This window comes from Lampetra planeri, chromosome 34, assembly GCF_965212315.1.
Source record: "Lampetra planeri chromosome 34, kcLamPlan1.2.h2, whole genome shotgun sequence".
NCBI lineage: Eukaryota > Metazoa > Chordata > Hyperoartia > Petromyzontiformes > Petromyzontidae > Lampetra > Lampetra planeri.
In genome coordinates this window covers 10,937,619-10,953,629 of record NC_136140.1, presented here as the reverse complement: position 1 = coordinate 10,953,629, position 16,011 = coordinate 10,937,619, and the positions used below count along the sequence as shown (strand labels likewise).

Genomic DNA, 16,011 nt, shown 5'->3' with positions numbered 1-16,011 from the left:
CTGGTGCTCAGGGATGATGAGGAGGACGATGTCCTCCTCATCCTGCGTTCCCTGGATGATGTCACCCTGCTGCACGAGTGCCAGGAAGTCTTTTCGAAGGCCTCCTCATCCAAAATGAGCTGGCAAAAGTGCAGCGGCCTGCTGGTGGGAGCGTGGGACATGACCGAGTGTCCGGAGAATGCAAAAGCCATCAATTGGAGCACAACATCGCTGCACCACCTGGGGGTGTTCCTCGGACCAGAGGAGGAACCACCGCAAAGGAACTGGGTCGAGTTGGAGGAGAAGGTGAAGGAGTGGCTGGGCACCTGGAGACGCCTGTGCAAGTTCCTCACCTTCAGGACAAAGACGTTGGTGGTGAACCAGCTGGTGACGTCCATGCTGTGGCACCGACTCTTCTCCCTGCACCCCCCCATGAGCCTCGTCAACGCGCTTCAGAAGTGAGTCTTCGACTTCTTCTGGTCGGGCGGAGGACACCGGGTCGCGGTTAGGGTCCTGGCCCTGCCACTGGACGAGGGCAGTCACGGGCTGGTTTGCGTGCGGAGTCAGCTGGCCACCTTCCGACTGCAGGCCGCGCAAAAGTTCCTGCACGCTACCCTTGCACCAGCCTGGAGCGTCACGGCCTCCTTCCTCCTGAAACAGCTGGAGGGTCTGCAGTGCTCCAAACAACTATTCTACATGGACCTACAGGGCCTCCCACTGGGACAGCTGACACATTTCAACAGGAGCGTCCTGCAGACATGAAGTTCCCTCGCCGTCAGGAGGCTGAATCAGCCGCGATCGGCCGGGGATCTGGTCTTCGATCCGATCCTCAGGAACCCACAGACAAAGCTGCCATCCACCACTGCCACCCCTGGCATGGAGGCGCCTCGCCAATGCGCGGCTCACCAGGATGGGAGATCTGGTGGAGCCTGGAACACTGGGCCGGTGGCTCGGACCAGCAGACATGGCCGCAAAAACAGTGCTGCAGTCGCTCCGGGTGGCTGCCCGGATCCTGGCCGAAGCCAAGGGGGCCTTCTCAGCGGCAGCGGGGAGAATTCCCCCCATTGGTGTTGGGGATGACGAGGCCCCTCTCAGTCCCCCTCCACCGGAGCTCTCTGTCGTGCCACTGCATCGCCAATGCCGACAAGCGAAGGCGGATCACAACCTGTGCCGGCTGGAAGACCTACCGGAGGTGGCCTTCGCAAATGTAAAGAGGAAGGTGCTCTACTCCTACATGGTCCGGTTTCACCAACAGGACACCCTGAGGAGCCACAAGGACCATGCCTGGAGGAAAGCCCTGCCCTGCATCTCTCCGGAGAGGCCTCGCTAGAGGCAACTCTACTCCAGCCCGACGTACAACCGCATCGGTGACCTCAGCTGGAGCATCACCCACGGCATCGTCACCACCAACGCCTCCCTGGCGCGCTTCACCAACACGTCGCCGTAGTGCCGGTTCTGCGGTAAAGTGGAGACGGTGGTGCACCAATACGTGGAGTGCAAGAGCCTTGACTTGTTGTTCAAGGTCCTGAGAAACATCCTCCTAAGGTTCAGCCTCCACTTCTCCCCGACGGTCCTCATCTTTGGATACCAAAAGGGCGACGGATCCCAACATCTTCAGGGGCTGGTCAACATGCTCGTCGACTATGCCTTCCTCGCCATATACAGGGCGAGGAAGGTGGCCGTGGAGGGGAAACGTCCAGCCAGCAGCCTGGGCATCTTCCGCGCTCTGGTCGGAGCCAGGGTGTGTGGGCCGGAGTTCCGCCATGCGCGGCTGACCCACGCCGTGCCGGCCTTCAAGGAGCAGTGGGCGCTGGAGGAGGCCGTGTGCTCGGTGGCAGATGACGGAGAGCTCTGCATGCAGTTATGAGCTACCCGTCGAGGGCCGTTGGACTGCGAGAAGGGCTGCGTGCAGATGCAGCACTTGTCGTAGTTTAAAAAAGAGAGAGCGAGAGGGAGAGTGAGAGAGTGAGCGAGAGTGAGCGAGAGAGCGAGCAAGAGGGGGGGGGATATAAAGGAAAGCATTAAAAAAAACGAAATGATGAACGAAGCAAAGTGCCGACTACACCGAACATCTTCTTGTTTCCTCTGATTGTAAAAAAAAAAGAGAATGGCGAGAGAATGCTGGAGAAAGCGCGAGAGAGCGAGAGAGAGCGAGTGAGAGAGTGCAGGCGAGAGCGAGAGAGACAGAGAGGCCACAGCAACATGAGGGAGATGGACAGAGGGAAGGAGGATGGGAGAGAGGGAGAAAGGGGGCAAGAGAGAGAGGGCGAGAGAGAGAGTGAAAGAGAGGGCAAGAGAGAGCGAGAGAGAGGGCGAGAGAGAGAGAGAGCGCGAGAGAGGGAGAAGGCGCGCGTGAGGCGAAGATTAATGAGGCGGCACAGCGAGGAACGAGGCCAGGGATGGACGGGGGCTGGGGGCGAGGTGGCGAGCAGTGTGGGGGGTGGGGGGTTTAGTAGGAGTTGAGGGGCTGCAGAGGTGAGGAGCTGGGGAGGAGGGGGGGCTGGGGAGGTGGGGGGATGGGAAGAAGGGGGGGCTGGGGAGGAGGGGGCTGGGGAGGTGGGGGGCTGGGGAGGAGGGGGGCTGGGGAGGAGGGGGGATGGGAAAGAGGGGGGGCTGGGGAGGTGGGGGGATGGGAAGGAGGGGGGGCTGGGGAGGTGGGGGGCTGGGGAGGTGGGGGGCTGGGGAGGAGGGGGGCTGGGGAGGTGGGGGGATGGGAAGGAGGGGGGGCTGGGGAGGTGGGGGGCTGGGGAGGTGGGGGGCTGGGGAGGAGGGGGGCTGGGGAGGAGGGGGGATGGGAAGGAGGGGGGGCTGGGGAGGTGGGGGGATGGGAAGGAGGGGGGGCTGGGGAGGTGGGGGGCTGGGGAGGTGGGGGGCTGGGGAGGAGGGGGGCTGGGGAGGTGGGGGGCTGGGGAGGTGGGGGGCTGGGGAGGAGGGGGGCTGGGGAGGAGGGGGGATGGGAAGGAGGGGGGGCTGGGGAGGTGGGGGGATGGGAAGGAGGGGGGGCTGGGGAGGTGGGGGGCTGGGGAGGTGGGGGGCTGGGGAGGAGGGGGGCTGGGGAGGTGGGGGGCTGGGGAGGTGGGGGGCTGGGGAGGTGGGGGGCTGGGGAGGAGGGGGGATGGGAAGGAGGGGGGGCTGGGGAGGTGGGGGGATGGGAAGGAGGGGGGCTGGGGAGGTGGGGGGCTGGGGAGGTGGGGGGCTGGGGAGGAGGGGGGCTGGGGAGGTGGGGGGATGGGAAGGAGGGGGGCTGGGGAGGTGGGGGGATGGGGAGGTGGGGGGATGGGAAGGAGGGGGCTGGGGAGGAGGGGGGATGGGGAGGTGGGGGGCTGGGGAGGTGGGGGGCTGGGGAGGTGGGGGGCTGGGGAGGTGGGGGGGATGGGGAGGTGGGGGGCTGGGGAGGTGGGGGGCTGGGGAGGTGGGGGGGCTGGGGAGGTGGGGGGCTGGGGAGGTGGGGGGGCTGGGGAGGTGGGGGGCTGGGGAGGAGGGGGGGATGGGGAGGTGGGGGGCTGGGGAGGTGGGGGGCTGGGGAGGTGGGGGGCTGGGGAGGTGGGGGGGATGGGGAGGTGGGGGGCTGGGGAGGTGGGGGGCTGGGGAGGTGGGGGGCTGGGGAGGTGGGGGGCTGGGGAGGTGGGGGGGCTGGGGAGGTGGGGGGCTGGGGAGGTGGGTGGCTGGGGAGGTGGGGGGCTGGGGGGATGGGGAGGAGGGGGGCTGTGTGAGTGTGATGGAGATGGCTGCTCACGGAGGGGGAGGCGTCCGGGCGGGGCGAGGGCCCCGTGGTGGAGGAGCGGGGGTGGAATGGAGACACGGTGGGGGTGGACGCCACGTATGGTGGTGGAGCGTGCGGTTGAGCGGTCGCTGGGCACGCGGGGGGTGAGGGGTGGGCGGCGTGGGGGTGGGGGGGAGTCTTGTTCCTCCTGTCCACGGGGTCTGCGGGGTTTAGAATGGAGCAGGAATCACCACAGAGGTACTAACTAGAACAGGTACTAACCACAGACGTGTTAACCACAGAGTTGTTAACCACAGAGGTAACCACGCCACAAGTGGGGTTACGGAAAAGACCCTCCATCATCACCACCACTCACCTCACTACCATCACCACCACTCACATTACTACCATCACTACCATCACCACCACCACTCACCTTACTACCATCACCACCATCACTCACCTTACTACCATCACCACCATCACCGCCATCACTCACCTTACTACCATCACCACCATCACCACCACCACTCACCTTACTACCATCACCACCATCACCACCACTCACCTTACTACCATCACCACCATCACCACCACTCACCTTACTACCATCACTACCATCACCACCACTCACCTTACTACCATCACCACCATCACCACCACTCACCTCACTACCATCACTACCAACACCACCACTCACCTTACTACCATCACCACCACTCACCTCACTACCATCACCACCATCACCACCACCATTCACCTTACTACCATCACTACCATCACCACCACTCACATTACTACCATCACTACCATCACCACCACTCACATTACTACCATCACTACCATCACCACCACCACTCACCTTACTACCATCATCACCATCACCGCCATCACTCACCTTACTACCATCACTACCATCACCACCATCACCACCACTCACCTTACTACCATCACTACCATCACCACCACTCACCTTACTACCATCACCACCATCACCAATACTCACCTCACTACCATCACTACCAACACCACCACTCACTTTACTACCATCACCACCATCACCACCACTCACCTTACTACGATCACCACCATCACCACCATCACTCACCTTACTACCATCGCTACCATCACTACCATCACCACCATTCACATTACTACCATCACTACCATCACCACCACTCACCTTACTACCATCACCACCATCACCAATACTCACCTCACTACCATCACTACCAACACCACCACTCACTTTACTACCATCACCACCATCACCACCACTCACCTTACTACGATCACCACCATCACCACCATCACTCACCTTACTACCATCGCTACCATTACTACCATCACCACCATTCACATTACTACCATCACTACCATCACCACCACTCACATTACTACCATCACTACCATCACCACCACTCACATTACTACCATCACCACCATCACTACCATCACCTTACTACCATCACTACCATCACCACCACTCACCTTACTACCATCACTACCATCACCACCACTCATATCACTAACATCACTACCATCACCACCATCACCACCACCACCACTCACCTTACTACCATCACTACCACTCACGTTACGACCAACATTGCCATCACTACCACAATTCCACCCACAGTACCACCATGTACACCAACACCACCTTCACTTCCACTTTCAGCACTGCCACTTCCACCACCACCACTTCCACCACCACCACCAAATATACCAGCACAACTACTACGTATCACACGTAACACCATCACCGACACTATCATCAATTCCACCACCATCAGGCACGCCTGGGTATTAATTAAAAGCCGAGTCGATGTAGGCGAGGCCTAGGGCAGGTGCAGAAGCCACGCCAATAGATGGACTTGGATGGCCTGGTTCAGCAAAACACACACACGGCAAATACCCCATATCGCCACCGCCACCACCACTACCAACCACCTTCAGTGCCACCACCACTACCAACCACCTTCAGTGCCACCACCACCACCACCATCAACCACCACCACCACCACTACGAACCACCTTCAGTGCCACCACCACCACCACTACCACCTTCAGTGCCACCACCACTACCAACCACCTTCAGTGCCACCACCACTACCAACCACCTTCAGTGCCACCACCACCACCACTATCAACCACCACCACCACTACCAACCACCTTCAGTGCCGCCACCACCACCACTACCACCTTCAGTGCCACCACCACCACTACCAACCACCTTCAGTGCCACCACCACCATCAACCACCTTCAGTGCCACCACCACCACTACCAACCACCTTCAATTCCACCACCACCACTACCACCACCACCACCACTACCAACCACCTTCAGTGCCACCACCACCACTACCAACCACCTGCAGTGCCACCACCACCACTACCAACCACCTGCAGTGCCACCACCACCACCATCAACCACCTTCAGTGCCACCACCACCATCAACCACCTTCAGTGCCACCACCACCACTACCAACCACCTTCAATTCCACCACCACCACTACCACCACCACCATCAACCACCTTCAGTGCCACCACCACCACTACCAACCACCTTCAGTGCCACCACCACCACTACCAACCACCTGCAGTGCCACCACCACCACTACCAACCACTTTCAGTGCCACCACCACCACTACCAACCACCTTCAGTGCCACCACCACCATCAACCACCTTCAGTGCCACCACCACTACCAACCACCTTCAGTGCCACCACCACCACTATCAACCACCTTCAGTGCCACCACCACCACTACCAACCACCTTCAGTGCCACCACCACCACTACCAACCACCTTCAGTGCCACCACCACAACTACCAACCACCTTCAGTGCCACCACCACCACCATCAACCACCTTCAGTGCCACCACCACCACTACCAACCACCTTCAGTGCCACCACCACCACTACCAACCACCTTCAGTGCCACCACCACCACCACCACCACTACCAACCACCTTCAGTGCCACCACCACCACTACCAACCACCTTCAGTGCCACCACCACCAACACTACCAACCACCTTCAGTGCCACCACCACCAACACTACCAACCACCTTCAGTGCCACCACCACCACTACCAACCACCTTCAGTGCCCCCACCACCACTACCAACCACCTTCAGTGCCACCACCACCAACACTACCAACCACCTTCAGTGCCACCACCACCAACACTACCAACCACCTTCAGTGCCACCACCACCACTACCAACCACCTTCAGTGCCCCCACCACCACTACCAACCACCTTCAGTGCCACCACCACCATCAACCACCTTCAGTGCCCCCACCACCACTACCAACCACTTTCAGTGCCACCACCACCACTACCAACCACCTTCAGTGCCACCACCACCATCAACCACCTTCAGTGCCACCACCACTACCAAACACCTTCAGTGCCACCACCACCACTATCAACCACCTTCAGTGCCACCACCACCACTACCAACCACCTTCAGTGCCACCACCACCACTACCAACCACCTTCAGTGCCACCACCACCACCACTACCAACCACCTTCAGTGCCACCACCACCACCACTACCAACCACCTTCAGTGCCACCACCACCACCACTACCAACCACCTTCAGTGCCACCACCACCACCATCAACCACTTTCAGTGCCACCACCACCACTACCAACCACCTTCAGTGCCACCACCACCACTACCAACCACCTTCAGTGCCACCACCACCACCACCACCACTACCAACCACCTTCAGTGCCACCACCACCAACACTACCAACCACCTTCAGTGCCACCACCACCACTACCAACCACCTTCAGTGCCACCACCACCAACACTACCAACCACCTTCAGTGCCACCACCACCAACACTACCAACCACCTTCAGTGCCACCACCACCACCACTACCAACCACCTTCAGTGCCCCCACCACCACTACCAACCACCTTCAGTGCCACCACCACCATCAACCACCTTCAGTGCCCCCACCACCACCACCACTACCAACCACCTTCAGTGCCACCACCACCACCACCATCAACCACTTTCAGTGCCACCACCACCACCATCAACCACTTTCAGTGCCACCACCACCATCAACCACCTGCAGTGCCACCACCACCACCACCATCAACCACCTTCAGTGCCACCACCACCATCAACCACCACCACCACTACAAACCACCTTCAGTGCCACCACCACCACCATCAACCACCTTCAGTGCCACCACCACTACCAACCACCTTCAATTCCACCACCACCACTACCACCACCACCATCAACCACCTTCAGTGCCACCACCACCACTACCAACCACCTGCAGTGCCACCACCACCACTACCAACCATTTTCAGTGCCACCACCACCACTACCAACCACCGTCAGTGCCACCACCACCATCAACCACCTTCAGTGCCACCACCACTACCAACCACATTCAGTGCCACCACCACCACCACTATCAACCACCTTCAGTGCCACCACCACCACTACCAACCACCTTCAGTGCCACCACCACCACTACCAACCACCTTCAGTGCCACCACCACCACTACCAACCACCTTCAGTGCTGCCACCACCACCACCACTACCAACCACCTTCAGTGCCACCACTACCAACCACCTTCAGTGCCACCACCACCACCACTACCAACCACCTTCAGTGCCACCACCACCAACACTACCAACCACCTTCAGTGCCACCACCACCAACACTACCAACCACCTTCAGTGCCACCACCACCAACACTACCAACCACCTTCAGTGCCACCACCACCACTACCAACCACCTTCAGTGCCACCACCACCACCACTACCAACCACCTTCAGTGCCACCACCACAACTACCAACCACCTTCAGTGCCACCACCACCACCATCAACCACTTTCAGTGCCACCACCACCACTACCAACCACCTTCAGTGCCACCACCACCACTACCAACCACCTTCAGTGCCACCACCACCACCACTACCAACCACCTTCAGTGCCACCACCACCAACACTACCAACCACCTTCAGTGCCACCACCACCACACTACCAACCACCTTCAGTGCCACCACCACCAACACTACCAACCACCTTCAGTGCCACCACCACCACTACCAACCACCTTCAGTGCCACCACCACCACCACTACCAACCACCTTCAGTGCCACCACCACAACTACCAACCACCTTCAGTGCCACCACCACCACCATCAACCACTTTCAGTGCCACCACCACCACTACCAACCACCTTCAGTGCCACCACCACCACTACCAACCACCTTCAGTGCCACCACCACCACTACCAACCACCTTCAGTGCCACCACCACCACTACCAACCACCTTCAGTGCCACCACCACCACCACCACTACCAACCACCTTCAGTGCCACCACCACCACTACCAACCACCTTCAGTGCCACCACCACCAACACTACCAACCACCTTCAGTGCCACCACCACCAACACTACCAACCACCTTCAGTGCCACCACCACCACTACCAACCACCTTCAGTGCCCCCACCACCACTACCAACCACCTTCAGTGCCACCACCACCAACACTACCAACCACCTTCAGTGCCACCACTACCAACACTACCAATCACCTTCAGTGCCACCACCACCACTACCAACCACCTTCAGTGCCCCCACCACCACTACCAACCACCTTCAGTGCCACCACCACCATCAACCACCTTCAGTGCCCCCACCACCACTACCAACCACTTTCAGTGCCACCACCACCACTACCAACCACCTTCAGTGCCACCACCATCAACCACCTTCAGTGCCACCACCACTACCAACCACCTTCAGTGCCACCACCACCACCACCACCACTATCAACCACCTTCAGTGCCACCACCACCACTACCAACCACCTTCAGTGCCACCACCACCACTACCAACCACCTTCAGTGCCACCACCACCACCACTACCAACCACCTTCAGTGCCACCACCACCACCACTACCAACCACCTTCAGTGCCACCACCACCACCACTACCAACCACCTTCAGTGCCACCACCACCACCATCAACCACTTTCAGTGCCACCACCACCACTACCAACCACCTTCAGTGCCACCACCACCACTACCAACCACCTTCAGTGCCACCACCACCACCACCACCACTACCAACCACCTTCAGTGCCACCACCACCAACACTACCAACCACCTTCAGTGCCACCACCACCAACACTACCAACCACCTTCAGTGCCACCACCACCACTACCAACCACCTTCAGTGCCACCACCACCACTACCAACCACCTTCAGTGCCACCACCACCATCAACCACCTTCAGTGCCCCCACCACCACCACCACTACCAACCACCTTCAGTGCCACCACCACCACCATCAACCACTTTCAGTGCCACCACCACCACCATCAACCACTTTCAGTGCCACCACCACCATCAACCACCTGCAGTGCCACCACCACCACCACCATCAACCACCTTCAGTGCCACCACCACCATCAACCACCACCACCACTACAAACCACCTTCAGTGCCACCACCACCACCATCAACCACCTTCAGTGCCACCACCACTACCAACCACATTCAATTCCACCACCACCACTACCACCACCACCATCAACCACCTTCAGTGCCACCACCACCACTACCAACCACCTGCAGTGCCACCACCACCACTACCAACCATTTTCAGTGCCACCACCACCACTACCAACCACCTTCAGTGCCACCACCACCATCAACCACCTTCAGTGCCACCACCACTACCAACCACATTCAGTGCCACCACCACCACCACTATCAACCACCTTCAGTGCCACCACCACCACTACCAACCACCTTCAGTGCCACCACCACCACTACCAACCACCTTCAGTGCCACCACCACCACTACCAACCACCTTCAGTGCTGCCACCACCACCACTACCAACCACCTTCAGTGCCACCACCACCACTACCAACCACCTTCAGTGCCACCACCACCACCACTACCAACCACCTTCAGTGCCACCACCACCAACACTACCAACCACCTTCAGTGCCACCACCACCAACACTACCAACCACCTTCAGTGCCACCACCACCAACACTACCAACCACCTTCAGTGCCACCACCACCACTACCAACCACCTTCAGTGCCCCCACCACCACTACCAACCACCTGCAGTGCCACCACCACCACTACCAACCACCTTCAGTGCCCCCACCCCCACTACCAACCACCTTCAGTGCCACCACCACCATCAACCACCTTCAGTGCCCCCACCACCACTACCAACCACCTTCAGTGCCACCACCACCACCACTACCAACCACCTTCAGTGCCACCACCACCACCATCAACCACTTTCAGTGCCCCCACCACCACCATCAACCACTTTCAGTGCCCCCACCAACACTACCAATAACCTTCAGTGCCACCACCACCACTACCAACCACCTTCGGTGCCCCCACCACCACTACCAACCACCTTCAGTGCCACCACCACCATCAACCACCTTCAGTGCCACCACCACCATCAACCACCTTCAGTGCCCCCACCACCACTACCAACCACTTTCAGTGCCACCACCACCACTACCAACCACCTTCAGTGCCACCACCATCAACCACCTTCAGTGCCACCACTACCAACACTACCAACCACCTTCAGTGCCACCACCACCACCACCACCACTATCAACCACCTTCAGTGCCACCACCACCACTACCAACCACCTTCAGTGCCACCACCACCACTACCAACCACCTTCAGTGCCACCACCACCACCACTACCAACCACCTTCAGTGCCACCACCACCACCACTACCAACCACCTTCAGTGCCACCACCACCACCACTACCAACCACCTTCAGTGCCACCACCACCACCATCAACCACTTTCAGTGCCACCACCACCACTACCAACCACCTTCAGTGCCACCACCACCACTACCAACCACCTTCAGTGCCACCACCACCACCACCACCACTACCAACCACCTTCAGTGCCACCACCACCAACACTACCAACCACCTTCAGTGCCACCACCACCAACACTACCAACCACCTTCAGTGCCACCACCACCACTACCAACCACCTTCAGTGCCCCCACCACCACTACCAACCACCTTCAGTGCCACCACCACCATCAACCACCTTCAGTGCCCCCACCACCACCACCACTACCAACCACCTTCAGTGCCACCACCACCACCATCAACCACTTTCAGTGCCACCACCACCACCATCAACCACTTTCAGTGCCACCACCACCATCAACCACCTGCAGTGCCACCACCACCACCACCATCAACCACCTTCAGTGCCACCACCACCATCAACCACCACCACCACTACAAACCACCTTCAGTGCCACCACCACCACCATCAACCACCTTCAGTGCCACCACCACTACCAACCACCTTCAATTCCACCACCACCACTACCACCACCACCATCAACCACCTTCAGTGCCACCACCACCACTACCAACCACCTGCAGTGCCACCACCACCACTACCAACCATTTTCAGTGCCACCACCACCACTACCAACCACCTTCAGTGCCACCACCACCATCAACCACCTTCAGTGCCACCACCACTACCAACCACATTCAGTGCCACCACCACCACCACTATCAACCACCTTCAGTGCCACCACCACCACTACCAACCACCTTCAGTGCCACCACCACCACTACCAACCACCTTCAGTGCCACCACCACCACTACCAACCACCTTCAGTGCTGCCACCACCACCACTACCAACCACCTTCAGTGCCACCACCACCACTACCAACCACCTTCAGTGCCACCACCTCCACCACTACCAACCACCTTCAGTGCCACCACCACCAACACTACCAACCACCTTCAGTGCCACCACCACCAACACTACCAACCACCTTCAGTGCCACCACCACCAACACTACCAACCACCTTCAGTGCCACCACCACCACTACCAACCACCTTCAGTGCCCCCACCACCACTACCAACCACCTGCAGTGCCACCACCACCACTACCAACCACCTTCAGTGCCCCCACCCCCACTACCAACCACCTTCAGTGCCACCACCACCATCAACCACCTTCAGTGCCCCCACCACCACTACCAACCACCTTCAGTACCACCACCACCACTACCAACCACCTTCAGTGCCACCACCACCACCATCAACCACTTTCAGTGCCCCCACCACCACCATCAACCACTTTCAGTGCCCCCACCAACACTACCAATAACCTTCAGTGCCACCACCACCACTACCAACCACCTTCGGTGCCCCCACCACCACTACCAACCACCTTCAGTGCCACCACCACCATCAACCACCTTCAGTGCCCCCACCACCACTACCAACCACCTTCAGTGCCACCACCACCACCACTACCAACCACCTTCAGTGCCACCACCACCACCATCAACCACTTTCAGTGCCCCCACCACCACCATCAACCACTTTCAGTGCCCCCACCACCACTACCAACCACCTTCAGTGCCACCACCACCATCAACCACCTTCAGTGCCCCCACAACCACTACCAACCACCTTCAGTGCCACCACCACCATCAACCACTTTCAGTGCCACCACCACCACTACCAACCACCTTCAGTGCCACCACCACCACTACCACTACCAACCACCTTCAGTGCCACCACCACCACTACCACTACCAACCACCTTCAGTGCCACCACTACCAACCACCAGGCTTGCCACCACCACTACCAACCACCAGGCTTGCCACCAACAATGTTGTTGGCTTGGGCTCAGAGGTGGCCAGGAGATGGACATGCTGCACAGCAGTGGATTCCAGGATCCATCTGTGCGGAGTTGCGAGCGTGCTATCCCCTCGTTCTCCAAGCTCTTCGGCTGCCTCCATCCACGGTCAAACATCTCACTTGAGCCTCCTCCTCCTGCTGCTGCGGAGTCGATTTGAGACTCCTCAAGGGAAGCTATCGTGGGCGATTAAAGGGCACTGCCACTCACTCACTACCCAAAGACACCCTCAACAGGATCGTCAGCATCGCCACCAGGGGAGCCACTCACAGATCCACTCCTATGGCCATCAGAAGCAGCATCATCACCACCAGTACTGTCGGTGCACCATCAGTAATTACCCCCACCACCATCACCCAATCACCACCTTCACCCATTCAACACCACCACCGTCAACAAATTACCACCATCACACAATCACCACGGCCACCATAAACAAATCACCGCCACGACAACTATATGGCACATCACAAAACCAGTACCACCAGCAGATCCGGACTACCAAAAACACCCATCATCATCCTCCACCACCGCCACCCTACTCCTCCATCATCATCATCCTCCATCATCCTCCTCCATCATCCTCCTCCATCATCATCCTCCATCAGCATAATCATCTTCCACCTCCTCCATCATAATCATCCTCCATCATCACCCTCCATGATCACCCTCCATCATCACCCTCCATCATCACCCTCCAGCATCATTCTCCTCCATCATCATCATCATCCATCATCATCATCCTTCTCCATCATCATCATCCATCATCCTCCTCCATCCCTCTATCCCATCCCTCCTGCGCCCGCCGCCGTCGCACCGGACGTGAGCTGCATCCAGGCGCAGATCTTGTAGACGGTGGCCGTGTTGCAGAAGAAAAAGAGGGCGAAGCAGACGACGCAGGCGGACGCGAGCACCATGGAGGTGGCGACGAAGAACGAGGCGGCCTTGAAGGCGCCCGAGGGCACCGACGAGAAGTCCATGAAGCTCCCCTCGCACCGGAGGTCGCTCTTGGCGGGCCCCGTGCCCACGCAGCGATGGACGAGGCCGAAGAATCCCGCCTGGGGCGTCTCGGGTCCGTCGCCCACCCAGTAGGGCTGCACGAACACCACCACGGTGATGATGGCGAAGCAGATGGTGAAGATGGACCACAGCACGCCGATGGCGCGCGAGTTGCGCACGTAGTTGGTGCGGTACATCTGCGCCGCCTCCTGCGCCGAGAAGATGGCGAATGGAGTCTGCAGCATCTTGGAACGCTGAGATGGTGGGGGGGGGGGGTGAGAAGGTGGTGGTGAAGAAGTGGCGAGGAAGAGGAGGAGAATGTGGTGGTGCTGCTGCTGGAGGAGACACGGACCCGGCGCCTTTTCTCCTCCCTTCTCTTCCTGCCAGCGCTCAGACAGTTGCCATGGCGTTACTCGCCTCCTCCTCACCTCACCTCCTCACCTCACCTCCTCACCCCTCCTCCTCACCCTCCTCTTCCCGCTCTCCGCTTCTTGTATCTGCTCCTCCCCCGACTCCTCGGCTCCCTTCGCTGTCGCTCCCCCCGCTCTCACCACGCCGCTCCTCGCACGATGGAGGAGGGAGAGGGGAGGGAGGGAGAGAGTGGGAGGGGAGCAGGCAGGGAGGGGGGAGGGAGAGGGGAGGGAGTGGGAGGGGAGCAGGCAGGGAGGGGGGAAGGGGGGAGGGAGAGGGGAGGGAGAGGGGAGGGAGTGGGAGGGAGTGGGAGGGAGAGGGGAGGGAGGGAGTGGGAGGGGAGCAGGCCGGGAGGGGGAAGGGGGGAGGGAGTGGGAGGGAGAGGGGAGGGGAGTGGGAGGGAGGGGGGGCAGGCCGGGAGGGAGGGAGGAGGATGACTATTCACTCCTTCTCACTCAATTCAGTGCGAGATGTCAACGCAAGTGAAACCGCCCTCCCTCGTGAATCCTGCCGCGTGGCGATGCCGATGGCCACTCGCACGCCGCCTCCTCCTCGCAGAGTCTCTCGCTTTGTGCAGCCGCGCTTCGCCCAGCACTCATCCACCATCTCCATTCATCAGCATCTCACCCATCATCATCTTATTTCCATGAATCATGAGCATCGTAATCTTAAGCATTATTCATCATCTCTCATCATTAATCATTAGCATCAGGATCATCATTTCTCATCCACCGTAATCATCTCTCCTCCTCCATCATCATTTTAAATCCATCTACATTATAATTTCTCCTCCATCATTATAATGTTTCCATTAATCATGAGCGTCATCATTATTCATCATCTTTCCTCCATCATAATAATCATCACCATCATAATATTTCCATTATTATCATCATCATCTCTTCCCCATCATCATCATCTCTCCCCACGTTCCATCTCGAACGCGGGAGGTCCCTTGGACTCCACGGATCATCCCTCTCACCCATCCCCCTCCATCTCGCCCCTCCCTCTCGCCCCCCCCTCCATCTCGCCCCTCCCTCTCGCCCCCTCCCTCTCGCCCCCCCCCCATCTCTCTCCCCCCATCTCGCTCCCCCTCCCTCCCTCTCGCCCCTCCCTCCCTCTCGCCCCCCCCCTCCATCTCGCCCATCCCCCTCCCTCTCG

At 59.0% G+C, this 16,011-nt stretch overlaps 1 protein-coding gene across 1 annotated transcript; it reads right to left on the bottom strand.

Moving 5' to 3' along the window:
• Nucleotides 1-1,317: 1,317 nt before the first annotated feature.
• LHFPL4 (LHFPL tetraspan subfamily member 4) lies at nucleotides 1,318-14,867 on the bottom strand. Its single transcript, XM_078610392.1, has 3 exons — nucleotides 14,258-14,867; nucleotides 3,716-3,831; nucleotides 1,318-1,434 (listed from the first exon to the last, which is right to left on the bottom strand). The coding sequence occupies exons 1-3, from the start codon at nucleotides 14,682-14,684 to the stop codon at nucleotides 1,318-1,320; spliced, it is 660 nt and encodes a 219-aa protein (XP_078466518.1). The 5' UTR covers nucleotides 14,685-14,867.
• Nucleotides 14,868-16,011: the final 1,144 nt, after the last annotated feature.

Excerpts from the sequence above, each read along its gene's own strand:
- LHFPL4 (XM_078610392.1), bottom strand. The coding sequence starts at position 14,684 with ATGCTGCAGACTCCATTCGCCATCTTCTCGGCGCAGGAGGCGGCGCAG. Across the intron at positions 3,832-14,257 it reads CTGGATGCAGCTCACGTCCG|CGACCGCTCAACCGCACGCT; the intron begins GTGCGACGGCGG and ends CCGCGTGCCCAG. Across the intron at positions 1,435-3,715 it reads GCCCGGACGCCTCCCCCTCC|AACCGGCACTACGGCGACGT; the intron begins GTGAGCAGCCAT and ends ACTTTACCGCAG.